General features: G+C 38.7%; 1 protein-coding gene across 4 annotated transcripts in view; it reads right to left on the reverse strand.

Moving 5' to 3' along the window:
• The window catches only part of TTC7B (tetratricopeptide repeat domain 7B), a 148,372-nt gene that overhangs the window by 25,105 nt on the left and 107,637 nt on the right, over nt 1–15,630 (reverse strand). For all 4 annotated transcript variants that reach the window (XM_089522385.1, XM_089522384.1, XM_089522388.1 and 1 more), the window contains 2 exons: nt 5,910–6,050; nt 770–972 (listed from right to left, as the gene is read on the reverse strand). In XM_089522385.1, the coding sequence (XP_089378511.1) occupies nt 770–972; nt 5,910–6,050 (344 nt within the window). The remainder of the gene's footprint in view (nt 1–769; nt 973–5,909; nt 6,051–15,630) is intronic.

Consider the following 15,630-nt stretch of genomic DNA (forward strand, 5'->3'; position numbering starts at 1 on the left):
CCGGTGCGGCTTAACATATAGCCATGTATAGTGCGCCCATGTATGACATGGGCGCACTGTATTATCTCAATCCTATCAATGCTTTGTCACTCTGGAGTTTAAGTCATCAGCTGCTCCTGAGTCCTTTTGTCAATTCCATGGAAAACTCATCAAGTCTATGTTACACTGTGTGGGAGGATAAGGTACCCCTCAAGGCAATGAAATAAGATATAAATATCAATCCCAATTCTAGCCAGTGTGCACAGAGGGTCTCTCTCACTCACTGTGTTGCCTTCACATTCTGTCTCAGACACTCTCCATCTTCTGTGGACCTCTCTCTTCATAACTGGTAATAATAATAATATGTTTTATTTAATTACTGCCCTCTTTAAAAATCTCAATTCCTCTCTATCCAATCTTCCATACCTTTTTTTTTTTTGTGTTAACCTTGTATGGTTCTTAAGGTTGAACTGCGGTTGTATGTGTGTGTGAACCCTTCCACATTCCTAAATAAAAACATTTCTATTTGTTAAAACTAGAGTTTCTCTGCAGATAGTACTCATATACAAAGGTGAAAAGATCCCTAAATTACCCTCCTCTCACAGGCCTCCTTTTCAGCTAATAATTCCCTCAAAATACCAAGGAGATGCTGACACTATTGGTGAGGACCCCAAGTCCTACCCACCTTTTAGGGTAACAATATCAACAAATCACCAACACCATTTCATTAAAGCTCTTGTTGAGTGTCCAAAGTGCTTCACATATACTATGCTGTATAAATTGCACTTACCAATCTCTGCATACTTTTCACATGGGTAGGGCTGATAGATAAGGCCTCTTCATACCAGCGTTTGGCTTCATCAATATTTCCCCGAAGTTCTGCCACTTGACCTCTCATGTAGAGGACATTGTGAGACATTGGGAAGAGGTTGGCAGCCTCCTGAGTACATGCTGTGGCTTCTGCGGGTTTTCCAATTCCTATGTATACCTCAGCTGCCAAGAGGAAGAAGAGGAGAGAAGAATGAATTAGTCTCTTCTAATTATTACTGCTCTCTTGCTTACATGATAACTTCTTTTTTTGAGGAAGCTAACTCCAGGCAGAGATTTCATTTCAATTAAATGCTACATTACATTATAATCTTCAAACACAAGGTTTTGTGAATTCAAAGGCATGAAAGATAAGGGTGGGAAAAGAAATAGCCTGAGCTTAATTTGAGTGAAGAGGCCCCTGGCTCACCACTGATTCATTTCCAGGACGGAGGATTGGAACAGATGATGCATAATGGCAAAGAGTAAAATCGCACATGTTGCTTCTAGCTAAAGGAGCATTTAGTCCCTGCTATTTTTGTTCTTCAGGGACACAGTCATATACAGTATAGAATATAATCTACTTGTCCTGCTCAGTTGGTGTTATAGGATTGGGTGTATTTCTGAAGTTTGGTCAACTTAACCTGAGCAACTTCACATATATCTATAACATAATTAAAAGCCTCTATTCTGACAGCATGAATGTATTTTTCCAGTCTCTTGTTTTGATATATTGTCTTATACAAGGGAAACAGAATGTGAATTTCCTATCACTAAATAAAGGCAAGTCATTTCTCCCAACATTTACACTAAATAGAAAACTCTCATTTTTCCAGACTTTAATGATGGTATAATGCCACCTTCCCCAACATGGTGCTCTCCAGATGTTTGGATTACAACCATCACTTGCCCATCATCCATGCTGCTTTCTTGGGCAAATGGAAGCTGACAGTCACATCAGAAGGACACTCATTTGGGTGAATGAGTTGCTCCTTTTCCTCACTGGCTTAAAAAGGCCTATATATCAATTTTAGCAGGAAATGTTTCTGAAACCAGAAAAGTAACAGAAGAAATTCAAAAAGGCCCTCTTGGCTGATCAAGAGTTTCTATCTGAAAATAAGAATTTTCCAGATACCTATTTAAACATAGCACACTGAACACTGAGTTGTCCAGAATTCCAAACAATATACGTATAGTAGACAGAACTTTATAGCTTGGAATGAAGGAATCTTGAAAAAAATAAAGAGTTAATGGGGTGGGTGGGGTATCTTTTGCCAGGCTTAGAAATACAAGGCCTCCATTATAAGGTATTTCAATTTTTTAATACAGTGGAACCTCGGGATACGAAATACCCGGGTTACGAATTTTTCAGGACCCGAAAAAAACCCATAGGAAATTATTGATCCGGGTTACGAAAGTTTTTTCGGGTCCCGAAAAAACTTTTGGTGCTTTTCGGCGCGATTTTACACCAAATCGCGGCTTTTCCCCATTAGCGGCTATGGGGATTCGGCTTGCGAAAGCCGTTCGGGTTACGAATGCGGCCGCGGAACGAATTAATTTCGTAACCCGAGGCTCTACTGTACTTTGTCTCCTTTAGTTTCTTCCTTTTATTTTATAATGCATGTAAGTTTCTTATTTCCTTTCAAAAATATTCGAGTTCATTTCTTAATTACAATTAAGTCACATGTTTTTCACACCATGTGTATACACAAGACACTGATCTAGTTCAAAGCCTAAATAATATTTATGGTGTCTTAATAAAATGACTGGTGAATTTAGCCACTATATGTAATTGAGTTTTTATTAGATTTTCAAAATTTGAAGCAGAAAAGAAAAAGACATGGCATGAGGGTAAGTGGATTAAAATCCTGTGTACTCTCATGTCTACAATTACCAGTCACCAACTGAGCAGACTAGTCTTCCTGTCTGGGTCATAAAGACACAGCTAATATTCTTTTTTTTTAAAAGGAAGGACAAGAAAAACTAATTTGAGTGGAAGGTCAGTAGTAGTAGTAGTTGTTGTTGTTGCTGCGGTCGTAGTGCTTTTATCTTGCCTTTTCTGCAAACTCATGACTCAAGGTGGCTTACAAAAGTTGGAAACGGTGCAAATGAAAGTTCATATTAGTAAAACACACAAAAGTGAAAATCTAATTAAATTGTCAATAGAACTGAAAGTAATTTAAAAGTATACCCATTAAAAACACACACACATCCAGACAAAATAGGACACTTATTAAAAGCTCTTTCCCCATGAGAAGGCACTTCTGAATTCACTTCAGATCTCCCCTCCAAAAAACCCATGGTCCTTGAAGAGGAGCATGCAGATAACATACTTCCATACATCGACCAGAATCATTGGCATAATTCTTTCAACAATCTCTGTCTTTATAAATGAAGCATGTTTAAGTTGAAAGACTGGAGGCAAAGTGTCAGGAAGCCTCTGATAACACAAACTTTTTACTGCATATTTAAAACTATTTAAAAGTCTTTTGAAATACAATGAAGTTTTTACACAATATGCATGCATTTGTCTCCCACTGATTTTTAAAATCTGTTTCAGAACTGTGCTCCTTTTATACCTGCAATAGTTTACAGAACTACTCCATACTACTGTTTTTGCTCTTTTTTCTTATTTCAAAGGTGCAATTACATAAAACAGGTTAAAACTCAAGTAATCACATTAATTAAAAAACAGACACCAGACCCCCTTCAACTATAACTCCGTTTGATAGCCCAAAACATGGGGACGAGCTTTGTCTCTATTGTCAGGGACTTCCAGAGCCTAATTTCTATTAAAAGCTCCCCAAACATACAGCTCTGCATTGCATTCCCAAAACTAACAGACATGCCAGCAACCTCTATCATCTGATAATAGCCAGCAATGGGGGGGAAAACTACTGGTATGACTAATATTTTTCTTTCTTTCTCCTGTATGATTTTTAATACCTTTGCAGATAAAGAAGCCAGCGGACCTTTGAAAGCTTGCAACATGTACATTGTGCATTTCGATTAGCCCAATAAAGGTATTACTGTTTTCTAGATTTTGGATATTGTACTCTGACATAGATTACAATAAGATGTGTTTTATGACTCCATGGGGGCTAGAACTTGAGGGTCCATCTAAACCAGGGTGGGTGAATGCACAGGGATCCAGGGGCTAATTTTCCATTTCTAATCTCCTGCAGGATATATACCACGAATATGCCAAAATAACATCATTCTCCTCTGTTTCCCCTGCAGTTTCCACTTCATGTCATCATTTTGAAAATGAGACAGGGATAATATGGTATTTAAGAAAGGGGGCTGAGGGGGTTGAGGATGGAGTTTTGCATTTTTACATGTATTTGAGGGGGATTTGGGTACAATTTAAGCTGATTTTCACCCCAAAATCGCACTATTTAAAGTGGGGGTTGGGGGCTTTGGAGGACTGTTGGAAGCTTTGGAGATGCAAACGTGGAATCTGGTTGCTCTGCCTATGGCCTGTGGGCCACACGTGATTAACAGACCACACTTTCTCCATCCATGACCTAGACATTAAGGGGAATGTATTGTATTGCCCAAATACCACATGACAGAGTGAGCTCCTGTCACTAGTCTTAGCTTCTGCCAACCTAGCAATTTGAAAGCATATAAATGTGCAAGTAGATAAATAGGTACCACTTTGCTGGGAAGGTAACAGTGCAGTCATGCTGGCCACATGATCACAGAGTTGTCTTTGACAATGATGGCTCTTCAGAGTAGTATTGGAGATGAGCACTGTCCCCTACAGTCAGACATGACTAGACAATATCGTCAAGGGAAAACCTTTACCTTTATGTTCCCTATAGTTAACCACAATGGGATTTCCTCAGAGGTATGGACCTCAACAATCAGACCTGCAAGATAATCCTAGATTTACCTTCTAATTACTAATCATAAACTAAAACACACATAATGAAAGATGTGTAGGTAAAAAAAAATCATGTGCTATGACAAGCAGGTATTTTTCATCCCCTGAGCAAGCATATTTGCAAAAAAAAAAAAAAGTTTTAAATATATTTTCTAGTTTTATTCTTAGTTTCTCTCAACCTATCTGGGCTGACACCCTTTGGCTGAAGATAAACAGTCTAAAGTAAACAAGCACAGATAGATCTGCTCAAGGTAAAAATATGTATTTATGATAGGAGGTGCTGGCCTACACCAGTTCCAACTGCAGGTAATTGCATTTGCTACTTTGCTTAATAGCTTCTTTTTAAAACTAGCATATTGCTGAAAGCTTAGGCCAGACCTTTCTCAACATCGTTGCTTACTATGTAGTGACAAAAATAACAACAAAAATCGAACCCCAAGTCTCATGGCACCTTAAAGACCAACAAGCTTTATTTATCATAAACTTTATGGACTAAATTCTACTTCAATCAAATGCTGAGGTATCCGTAGAGACAATATTATATGTGAGGAAATCATTCACAGATTTGATCCTCTGCTTGCTGTCCAAAATTTGCAATGAATACATTATGAGAGGCATCTGCTTGTTAGTTTTGGATCAAAATGATCATGATTCAAACTTAACTTACAAAAAGCAACATTTATTAAAATAACACCAAGTTATTAAAATATCAAAATATCAAGATAAAATATCTACATTCTTCCCAGTTTCCCCACAGAAAGTAGTTTTCGTTGTTTTATTTTGCAGTTTGAGAAAAAAAATTAACAAAGTTTCAGATGGCATTTCTCCTTTTGTCTAAAATCCATGTTTTGTGATGTCCCTTCCCAATTGTACAATTCAACCAAAATGTCAGATTAAAGTTCAACAAAACAATGTCACATTTAATTTTCAATGAGACACTTTACATTTCCATGACTTAACAAAACCTGAGCAGCAGTTGAGAAGAGGGGCGGTCAACCTTCTGACAAGGTTGTTAAATACTAAATGCCATCCTCCCCTAGACTGCTGTTTCATAAATTAAACATACAATGTGCTTGTCTTGAAATGAAACAAAATGCCACATACTGAATAAGTGTCCTTAAAAGCTGTGCTTTTACCTGATACACAATAAAACATTCTGGCCTGCTGAATGCAATGAATACAAATTCCTGTAGCTAATGAGCAGGAAAAGAAAACAGCAGCTATGTCCCATTACCTGCATGGAGCCAGATTTGAGCCAGAGTCATCCAAGGATGCAGAGGACCTTGCTTCGGAGTGCTGCTCTGCAAAGATGAGGCAACCTCTGACAATGCCTGCTCCACTCTAGAGGCTGCTATTGATGTCGCATGGACTGAACCTGTGGAAGTAATAAAAAATAAATTATATGGAGGAGGGAGGCTAGGCTTCTGCATGTTGTTTTCTGTTCTTCATCTTACCTCTGTACAATGCAAAGGTGTTATAAAATCTTTAAAAAAAATCCCCTTCTAATTACAGTATCATGTTAAATGTTAGTGAACCTGCATCAAAATCCCAGTTTACCAGCCAACATGATAGAGATTGGAGCAGCCACAGCAAAACTACTAATTTGCAAGTATGAAAGTTCTGCATATTGACACACACAGTTTAGGATCTAAGGAAATTTGGATGACATGATATGATGTAAATGTTACTACAGTATTTGTTCTATTGTGGTAGTAGCTGCTGCATTCCCTCCCCCCAAGAGAGTGACTTTTAAAGGACAGTAATAGCCAAATCAAAATAACTAATGCATACAAAATGATCTGAATATTTTCCTGAACAGAAACCAGTTAAGCTACTGAGACAACAAAGTTCACTCAAGCACCAATAATAAGAGCTTGAGAAGTGAACAGAATGGATACTTCTTCCAAAACAGAATTTTAACTAAAGAAAAAAAAATCTTGTTTGTAATCAGTTTACAAATCTGATCTGTGTTACACTCTTTCCTTTCCTTAATATTTTATCTGTTATTAATTAATTATTGTTGTTGTTCAACATAAGCACTGAGTACCAAACAGTACACAAATAGACTACTAGTTGCAGTTATAATACAGTAGAGTCTCGGTTAACCGACCTTTGGTTAACCGACACTCTGGATTATCTGACGTCCCATGCTTCTTCGTGAGAAGCATGGGACGTCGGATTGGGGACAAAAGTCCCTCAGCTCGCCACCCCCTTTCCCCTTGGCAGCCTCCCTGATTAGTTGGGAGGCTGGGAAGGGGCGGGACTTTCGGACGCCTACAAGCCCCAGGGGGCTTTGTGACCGGAAGTCCCGCCCCTTACCAGCCTCCCAACCAATCAGGGAGGCCGCCGAGGGGAAAGGGGTGGGACTTCCGGGAGCGAGACCCGCTGGGGCTTGCAGTCCCGTCCCTTTCTCCCCGCGGTTGCCTAGCAGTCCTGGGGAGAAGTGGAGGAGGCGGCCCCCACCAGTCCCTTCCTCCCCGTGGGTGGGTGGCTGCACCCGTAAGAAGGAAGGGAGAAGAGGAGGCGGCCCCGCCCCATCCCCTTCTCTTCGCGGGTGCCTGGCCAATGCTGGCACTCGCAGGGAGAAGGGAAAGGAGGGAGCCCTGCCCCCTTCCCTTTTCCCCGCGCGGTGCCTGCTCCAGCGCTAGCACCCGTGGGGAGAAGGGGAGGGGGGAAGTCTGGATTATCTGACATATTCAGTTATCCGACTACAAGCTGGTCCCATTTATGTCGGATAATCAAGACTCTACTGTATACGTAAAATATCTAGAAGTGTAGCAATTTGTGGGCAAGCTTTACTGCTCCTCTTCAGATATCATGTTCATTAAACAGACTTTTCAAGTATAATATATATACAAATTTCTCAAAGGCTTAGGTAACCAAACAAAATAAAAGCATCGTACGTTTTTGCAAGAAGAGGAGAAAGATGAATATCTCGTCAAGCTACAAATAAACTGGCATACAATCTAATCACCTTCTTTTATTTCTTTAATGGCAATTTTGGAACACTGCTCATACGTATATTTGCCTTCCCAAAATATAAAATGTTTCTCCTGGAACATCTTATTTATTTGCCACCACAGATTTTACATCTATTCAGAACTTTACTGTGTAGCAGCATTCTGGTGGCTTTGTGACAAACAAAAATTAGACAGCCGAAACGTATCCTGGCACATAGAAGGGAAAAATATCTCCTGGATTACTGTTTGACTCACAGCTTCTAAAGACACAGGAGTTGCAACATTTTCCCCTTTACAAAATCCTCGCTTCCTTACAGAGAAACTGAGTTTCTTTTCACACTCTTACCTTGATTTTACACATGTTTACTGGAAAGTAAACCATATTTTAATAAGTGTGTTTATGATTTGGATATTAGGGATATTATATGCTTGCTGGATTGGTTCATCATCCATTTGTTTATCAGAGCTTTCCCATTCTGTTCCTTTGTGCAGCCCTTTTGCCCCCTCAAATCTTTTCTGGAAACTCAGAGACCTAAAACAGCATGTGGAGAGGCAGGAGGTTGCAGTGGGAAATTGGCAACCTGTCATGCCAGAAGGGACTTTTCTCCCACGTGTATGGACACAAACTATTATATACGTGATCACTTCTTGTGCATATTAACATAAATATTTTAAGAGGGACCACTATGAGAGAGTATATATTCTTACTGGTATAATATCTGTTATCTTTCTTTTTCTAGTCTCAACAGCCATGAAACACTACACCAGAATCATCATTAACATTAGTTAAAACTAACCACAGTTATAGTTTTTTGTGGGTTTTTCGGGCTACGTGGCCATGTTCTAGAAGAGGTTATTCCTGACGTTTCACCAGCATCTGTGGCTAGCATCTTCAGAAAATGCTGACCTGGAAGAGAGTGGGTATCTATATACTGTGTGATCCTGGGTGAGGAGGAGTGATTCTCATGTTAATCTGTGTATTGTTCTGTTGTTGATGGCCAGGCCTAAGGAGGATATGCAAAAGAGGATTAGTGTCTGCTAATTGGTGATCACTGTCTGCTGGGAATGCCTCTGACCCTGAGTGGTTTCTCATTTGCATTTGTTGAATCCTGGTTTTGCTGTTCTTCAGGACTGGTAGCCAAACTTTATTTACTTTAAGAGTTTCTTCTTTCCTGTTGAAGTTGTCCATGTGTTTGTGGATTTCAATGGGGCTTCCCTGTGCCTTCTGACCTCATAGTTGTTGGCATGGTCCAGAATTTCAGTGTTTTCAAACAGCATTTTGTGCCCAGGATGGTTTATAATGTGTTCTGCTACTACTGTTTCTTCTGGCTGGCTCAGTCTGCAGTGTCTCTCGTATTCCTTGATTCGTGTTTGGACACTGCGTTTGGTGGTCCCTATGTAGACTTGTCCGCAGCTGCATGGTATATGGTAAACTCTTGCAGCTGTGACAGGGTCTCTCCTGTTCTTCACTGAGCACAGCATTTGCTGGATTTTCTTGGTCACTGTGCTCAGCGAAGGACAGGAGACATTTTGCATATCCTCCAACCCTGAGGCCTGGCCATCAACAACCGAACAATACACAGATTAACATGGGAATCACTTCTCCTTACCCAGGATCACACAGTATATATATATGTGTGTGTGTGTGTGTGTGTGTGTGTGTGTGTATATATATATATATATATATATATATATACCCACTCTCTTCCAGGTCAGCATTCTCTGAAGATGCCAGAGATGCCAGTGAAACGTCAGGAATAAACCCTTCTAGAACATGGCCACATGGCCCGAAAAACCCACAAAAAAACTAACCACAGTTAGTTGTCTTAACCAGATTTCATGATGGTCCTGATACAGTCTTCAGGTCAAAAACAGAAGGATGCTGAGAGTGTTTGTGCCACAGAGGATGGGGAAAAGGAGGTAACAAACCCAGCTTATTCCAAATTGTTTGAAAATCAAGAGTTTACACTGGTACAGTATGCAGCCTCAGTTTCTGTGCAATATTTTAAGAATGTTTTCCTAATATAGAACATGTCCACCGCAATATGCTCACTGTGATGCACTGTCATTTCAGTACTAGTCTCTTTGTGGGAGGAAGAGTATGTAAAAAGGTCCCAAACTGCTATACATACAACTAGAAACCTTGGACAGGGTTGTGCCAAATGAAAATAATAATAATGATAATAATAATAATAATAATAATAATAATAATGAAGATGTATATGTATTATATGTATACAAGTGCTTCTGGACTCATGCACCTGAGACTTTTAACTGACAGACCAAAGGCCTTATATTGAATATTCAGGATCTCCCCTAAATAGAAAAGGATTGCTAAATGTGCAGTTACTGAAAGATCTAAGATTAGAAAGGGGATAGTTGAAGACTGAATGTGCAATCCAGACAATGTACAGTTCCTATTTTCCCCTCTATCCTTTTTGCCACCTTGTAAAGGGAAAGAATCAAAAGTTCTTGCCAGCATTTGGCTTCACAGCTATACTATGGTTCCATACAATCAGTGACAATCAGAACTTAAAATAAATCCAGTGAATGGCTCTTACACACTTTTTAAGGGCAACTTGTTAGTGTATGTCTAAATAAAAATGTGAACTGCAACAAACTTATGCTCACAAGTATATTCTTCCGAAAGCTAAGAATGCCTAATTTCTAATGAACTGAAATAGTCCTGGTTTCTTCCTAACAAAAGCAGCAGAGCAGCTTCAGAGCTACACACCCTTTTGGCTCACAAGCAACTATTATTAAGTATTCTCTTTTAATTTTTTCTCTCTCTAAAGATTTCATGTTAATTGAAAATTAAGCATCAATACACTACCAAAACCTGAGTGATAATGTTTTATGCTATCTTTCTTATCTTGTTATGGTCTTTTCTTGTTCCAAATAGTTCAAGTCCTATTTTTTGAAGTATAGGTAAGAAAACTGGCATCCTCCAAATATGTTGAATGGAATCCACAATGACTGGTCACACTGAGTGAGGCATATGGAAAGTATAGTACAAAACAGTTGGAGGGCAACAGGTTACCTTGCCTTAAGGGACAACTATTCTTAAATAGCTCCTGAAACAATGAATGTATGTGGCCCTTCTTACAAGCCTATAGACACAAAACATGTTATGAATATGGTATGTTCGCCATGAAGTGGTAAATCTTTCTTTGGCTGCATCCGCACTGCAGAAACAATCCAGTTTGACCCCACTTTAAGTGACATAGCTCAGTGCTGTGGAATTCTGGGAACTGTAGTTTTTGAGGCACCAGAAACGGCTATTCCAAGAATTACATAGCACTGAGCCATTTCAGTTAAAGTGGGGTCAAACTGGATTATTTCTGTAGTGTGGATGCAGCCTTTGAAATCTATCAGTCCAGACAGTATGTGTGGACTCAAATGACTTCCATCTTAATCCTTGGAAAGCTGTGCCAACTGTAATAGATAATATTGGCCCAGACAGACCTTGTAATGATCAGATGACTTCCTATCTTCCCAGTGACTGAGTGCAGCAGTGTACAAATTTATTAAAATATTTCTCCTCAAATTCTAGTTTTGTGTGCAAAAGAAACTCTTATTCCAAGGAACATTCAATCTGGTGATTCCCTAATTGCCGTCTGAAGTGGAACAGCAAGACACAAATTTACCACCTCAGAGAACTTGAGTGTGGAATACAGTAGGGACAAGGCAAAGATTTCTGGACCATTGCCTAATCTCAAAGGTAACTGTGTTGCGCAATCTACAGATGAGTGTTTCTTATTTATGCTTCTTCATTCTTATTCCAACTGGGGACTTTTCTGCTACAACCTACAGCCTGTTTGGTGTTGACTCTGTAATTTTTTTAGATATCAGAAAGTCACTTCCTGAAAGCACCAAGAAAAAGATGACCCACTATTGTCTGGGCAGAAACATCTGCTGTCTCACTTTTTATTATACTTCACAGCTATTTCTGTAGCTGTAGAGTCAATACCTCACACTTGAGCCTGTACTTTTTCCAAGAATTGTTATTAAATTTAACGAAAATCACTGAGCTGACATTTCATTCATTGAGACGGAACTGTGCTTTGTTTGAATGGCTTAATTTTATAATCCTTTAATTCAACAAGAGGCATCCGCCATAATTTGAAGAACCAACAAAGAAAGGCTGTCATTGTGACAAGGTGATTAATGAATTTGTCAGCATTTTTGCAGCGTTTTTGCACCTATTTACTGTGAGAGGGATTTTAATATCTGAACAGCTGATAAATTGGCTGACTGCACCAAAAGGGAAAAAAAAAAAAAGACCTCAATTTTGGCTTGGTTTCCAATTGACTGGAAATAACTATGTCTTAATATGATAAGCATGTCACACATTCCCCAACTATATTTATCTTTATGGTTGCCAAATGAATGATGAAATAGTCATTACTTGATATTATACAAATCCTTCAGAAGCTCACCCTCTCCTTGCTGCAAAATGAAAAGTTGCTTTTCAATCAAATTTCATGAGAACAATGTTAATCAAAGGAAAGGAATGAAATGAAATGGATCTGGGCAAAATCATGCAAGGTGAAAACACACGTCAGATTTCACATGCTAAAATAAAAATTAAAACAGCAATGATCAACTTACATGAGACACAAAAATGTGGTACATGCAGAGCACTGTAAGCCCAAGCAAGCAAAACACTCTTTAGGTGAAGAGACAGTACCTTCTGTAGGACTAAATAAAAAAAGGTATGCCTATTGTAAAACCTCAGAAGACTTTCTGACAACAGCAACAAATAACCCTCACCTCCAACATGTTAAAATATTTGGAAATGGTTTGTTTGTATCAAAGAAGTGAAGCTTTCAACATTTTACACTGTAGCTTTCTACACTGCAATTTAATGAAAACCTCTTTGGTAATTAAAAGAATATCACCATTAAAATGTCAAAATCAATTTCAGTGTAATACTGAATGGCAGGAAGACCATGCAGATGACTGGTAAATAATAATATAACATTAGACTTAAAGTTTTAGCCAAATGACTTAAAAAAGGCCAAGCCAACTGAGCTGGAGTAGTTGCCTAAACAATTCATGGATTGGATGGATTAGGAAATCCACTGACAAATCTCTAATATTAACTTCTGCCTGCTCTCAAATTTATAGCCCTCCAGAAATTAATACTGCCTCTTTAATAACTGAATTCAAGTGCTAGTTGAGTGCATTTAGATCTCACAGGATTACAGCCTCAGGGTGACTTGAATGGGTAAAGAGCAGCAGCCTTGCTTTGCAAGCTGTCAAACCTCCATGACGAATGGACAACATTAACATTCTGTGGTGAAGGGAGGGTGTTATTACTAAGTCTTTAGAAATTTAAAAATAGACCTATATAGTAAATACTACTTACAAACTGAAAAAAGGGAGAAAAAACCATGAAAGTAAGCATCTGGAGGGTTGCCTTTAAATAACAAATCAAACCACAAATTAAAATCACAAAGAATAATAGCCATAAAATAGAATTACACAGAAAGCAGAAACTCTTCTGATAACCTTCAAACTGTAAGCCAGTTTTCTTGCTTTCCAAAGAGATCAAATCAAACATATTTTCAGGAAGAATTTTGAGGAAGTATTTGTTAAGTATCTTTCAGGCTATTTTAATATCCAAACAGAAATACAGAAGAAGAAAAACCCAGAATACACATAATGATATTGATTAGACCATTTCTACTTATATAAACTCATAGAGGAAAAGCCCAGTTTTATTCAGCAGACAAACAATGTGAAAATCAACTTTTAGGTAAATAAGAGCGAGAGGATTATCACATATTGTTGTGTTTTTTAAAATAATCCCACACGAATACTAGAGTTTTCACTGAAGCCTGACAACTGACAACCTATTTTTATGTTTTCATTTTTGCAAGTTTTCATTGTTTTTCACTGTCCCTGTTGAGTCACCGCTTCATCAAGAACAAGCAATTTTACAATATAGTGTCATGTTTTACAGAGGCTCAGTTTTTAATAGGAAATTAACTGCTAAAGTTCATCAACTGTTAGCATTCATCAGTAAGGCAATCCAAGATATTTTGATGCCTGAGGAAAATGAGAATCTCCTACCTATTCTGCATGCAGAAGTGAATCAAAATGTCTGTTATAGCTTATTTCAGCACCAGGAATATGTTGGGAATAGACAACAAGGGTCCAAAACAGACAGGCAAAAAAGAGCACCTTCCACGCGGCTTGAAACTGTAGTGATTAGATGATGTACGCCCCCAAACTGTGCGGAAGCCACGCGGGCTCCCTAAGGTGGCCCAAACCCAGTCACAAAAAGAGTGGATTTTATCCACTCCTTGCAGCGGCTTGTTTGGGACTGCGGCAGTGGATGGCCTCAGAACCATGGTATCTGGTCACCATGGTACTGTACTGATCGGGACAAAAGTGGCCACTGGCCGTCCCTTTTGCCTTATCTGCTCGAGGCCAAGGTGAGATAGCCAGCCAGCCTTGGCCAGAAACAAGAATGTACTGCTTCCACTAAGGCACCATGGGCTAGTCTACAAGTTTAAAATACCCATTAGTTGAATACAATGTGATCTGGCCACACACTATTTGCAGGAGTTCAGGCTTTTTGCAGTGACACCTCATGGAAAAAAAAAAACTAAACACAGTTGAAAAAGGCTTTGTAGCTTTTACCTGTGTCAATCCACAGAAATGCACATTATTGCACATGTAGTTGTCTGTCTGTTTTGAATGCATTTGGATGATTGCACATTTTTGGCAGAGGGAGGCTGAATAGATGCAAATTTGCACAGGAAAGTGAAGACAATTAACTGTTAATGTGAATGTGTGAAAATACACACCAATCACATTGTACACTGTTGTTGTTGTGTACCTTCAAATCATTTCTAATTTATGGTAACCCTAAGATGTCCCTATCATGAGGTTTTATTGGCAAGATTTGTTCAGAAAAGGTTTGCCACTACCTTCCCCTGAGGCTAGCCCAGCTCAAGAAGGCAAGAATACTTGGAGAGTTGTGGTGGAAGGTCGTAGATGGCTGTAAATTACTTGAGGTGGTTGCCCCACTTTGCCTAATAGTGGAACTGGTTCCATTATTCAATGTAAAAGCCAGCCCCAGTTTTTTAAGCCTCTGGAGCTCAAATCAACAGCCAGCTTTCAATTAACTGCTCTACTTTTATTCTGTTGACATAGATTTTCATTCCCTACAACACTGATACTGGCATGGATCCACCAGCAAATAATAAAACCCAGACATTAAACTAAAAATTATAAACATGTTCTGGACCATGTCCAGAGGCCCACTTTCTGAATGCTCCTCCATGTAAAACAACTCACTACATGTAAAAAAAACTAGCAGAGAGAGATAAGTTTGACATACTGCTATTTCATAAACACTGCCTAATCTGCAATATGCAATGATAACAGTGCAGAATTCTACCATCTCAACTTCACTTAACTCTCTGTAAGATATAGCACAGACAGCTCTTAGACAGTCAATATTCTTAACTGTCATAATGAGAACATAGGATCACAGGCTGTCTTAAACAGTCTTAAACAAATAAACACAATGAGCATTAAAGTAAAAGCATAAACACTATGCTTTGTGTAATTGAAATAGAATCCAACTACCCCGTGACCTGATTAATTTGCACTCCTTTGCTACTTATTTTCTAGCACCTGTCATCTAATTCTGTGCCAGAGACAAGGATTTAATCACACAACTCTGCTCAAATTAACAAATGAAACCCATTTATACCAGGGGGGAAACCATGCAGGAATAAAATAATTCCTGTCTTGAAACAAATATCTAGGAAATAAAATTACTGCAAATGATATTTAATTCTGATAAAAAAATGTCCTCACATTTCAGAATTAATTAAATACATGGGAAGAAAAATATTTTTTCCCTCTGCACACAAAGATTAATCTAAAAGAAACGTAGTACAAGCAACTGTGGTTCTATCGCATAAATATCAGGAGATAATCAACTTCCTAATCACAAACCAAATAAAAGCAATA

Source organism: Sceloporus occidentalis, unplaced genomic scaffold (genome assembly GCF_023333645.1).
Source record: "Sceloporus occidentalis isolate IW3139 unplaced genomic scaffold, rSceOcc1.0.p SCAF_4, whole genome shotgun sequence".
In the NCBI taxonomy this organism is placed as follows: domain Eukaryota; kingdom Metazoa; phylum Chordata; class Lepidosauria; order Squamata; family Phrynosomatidae; genus Sceloporus; species Sceloporus occidentalis.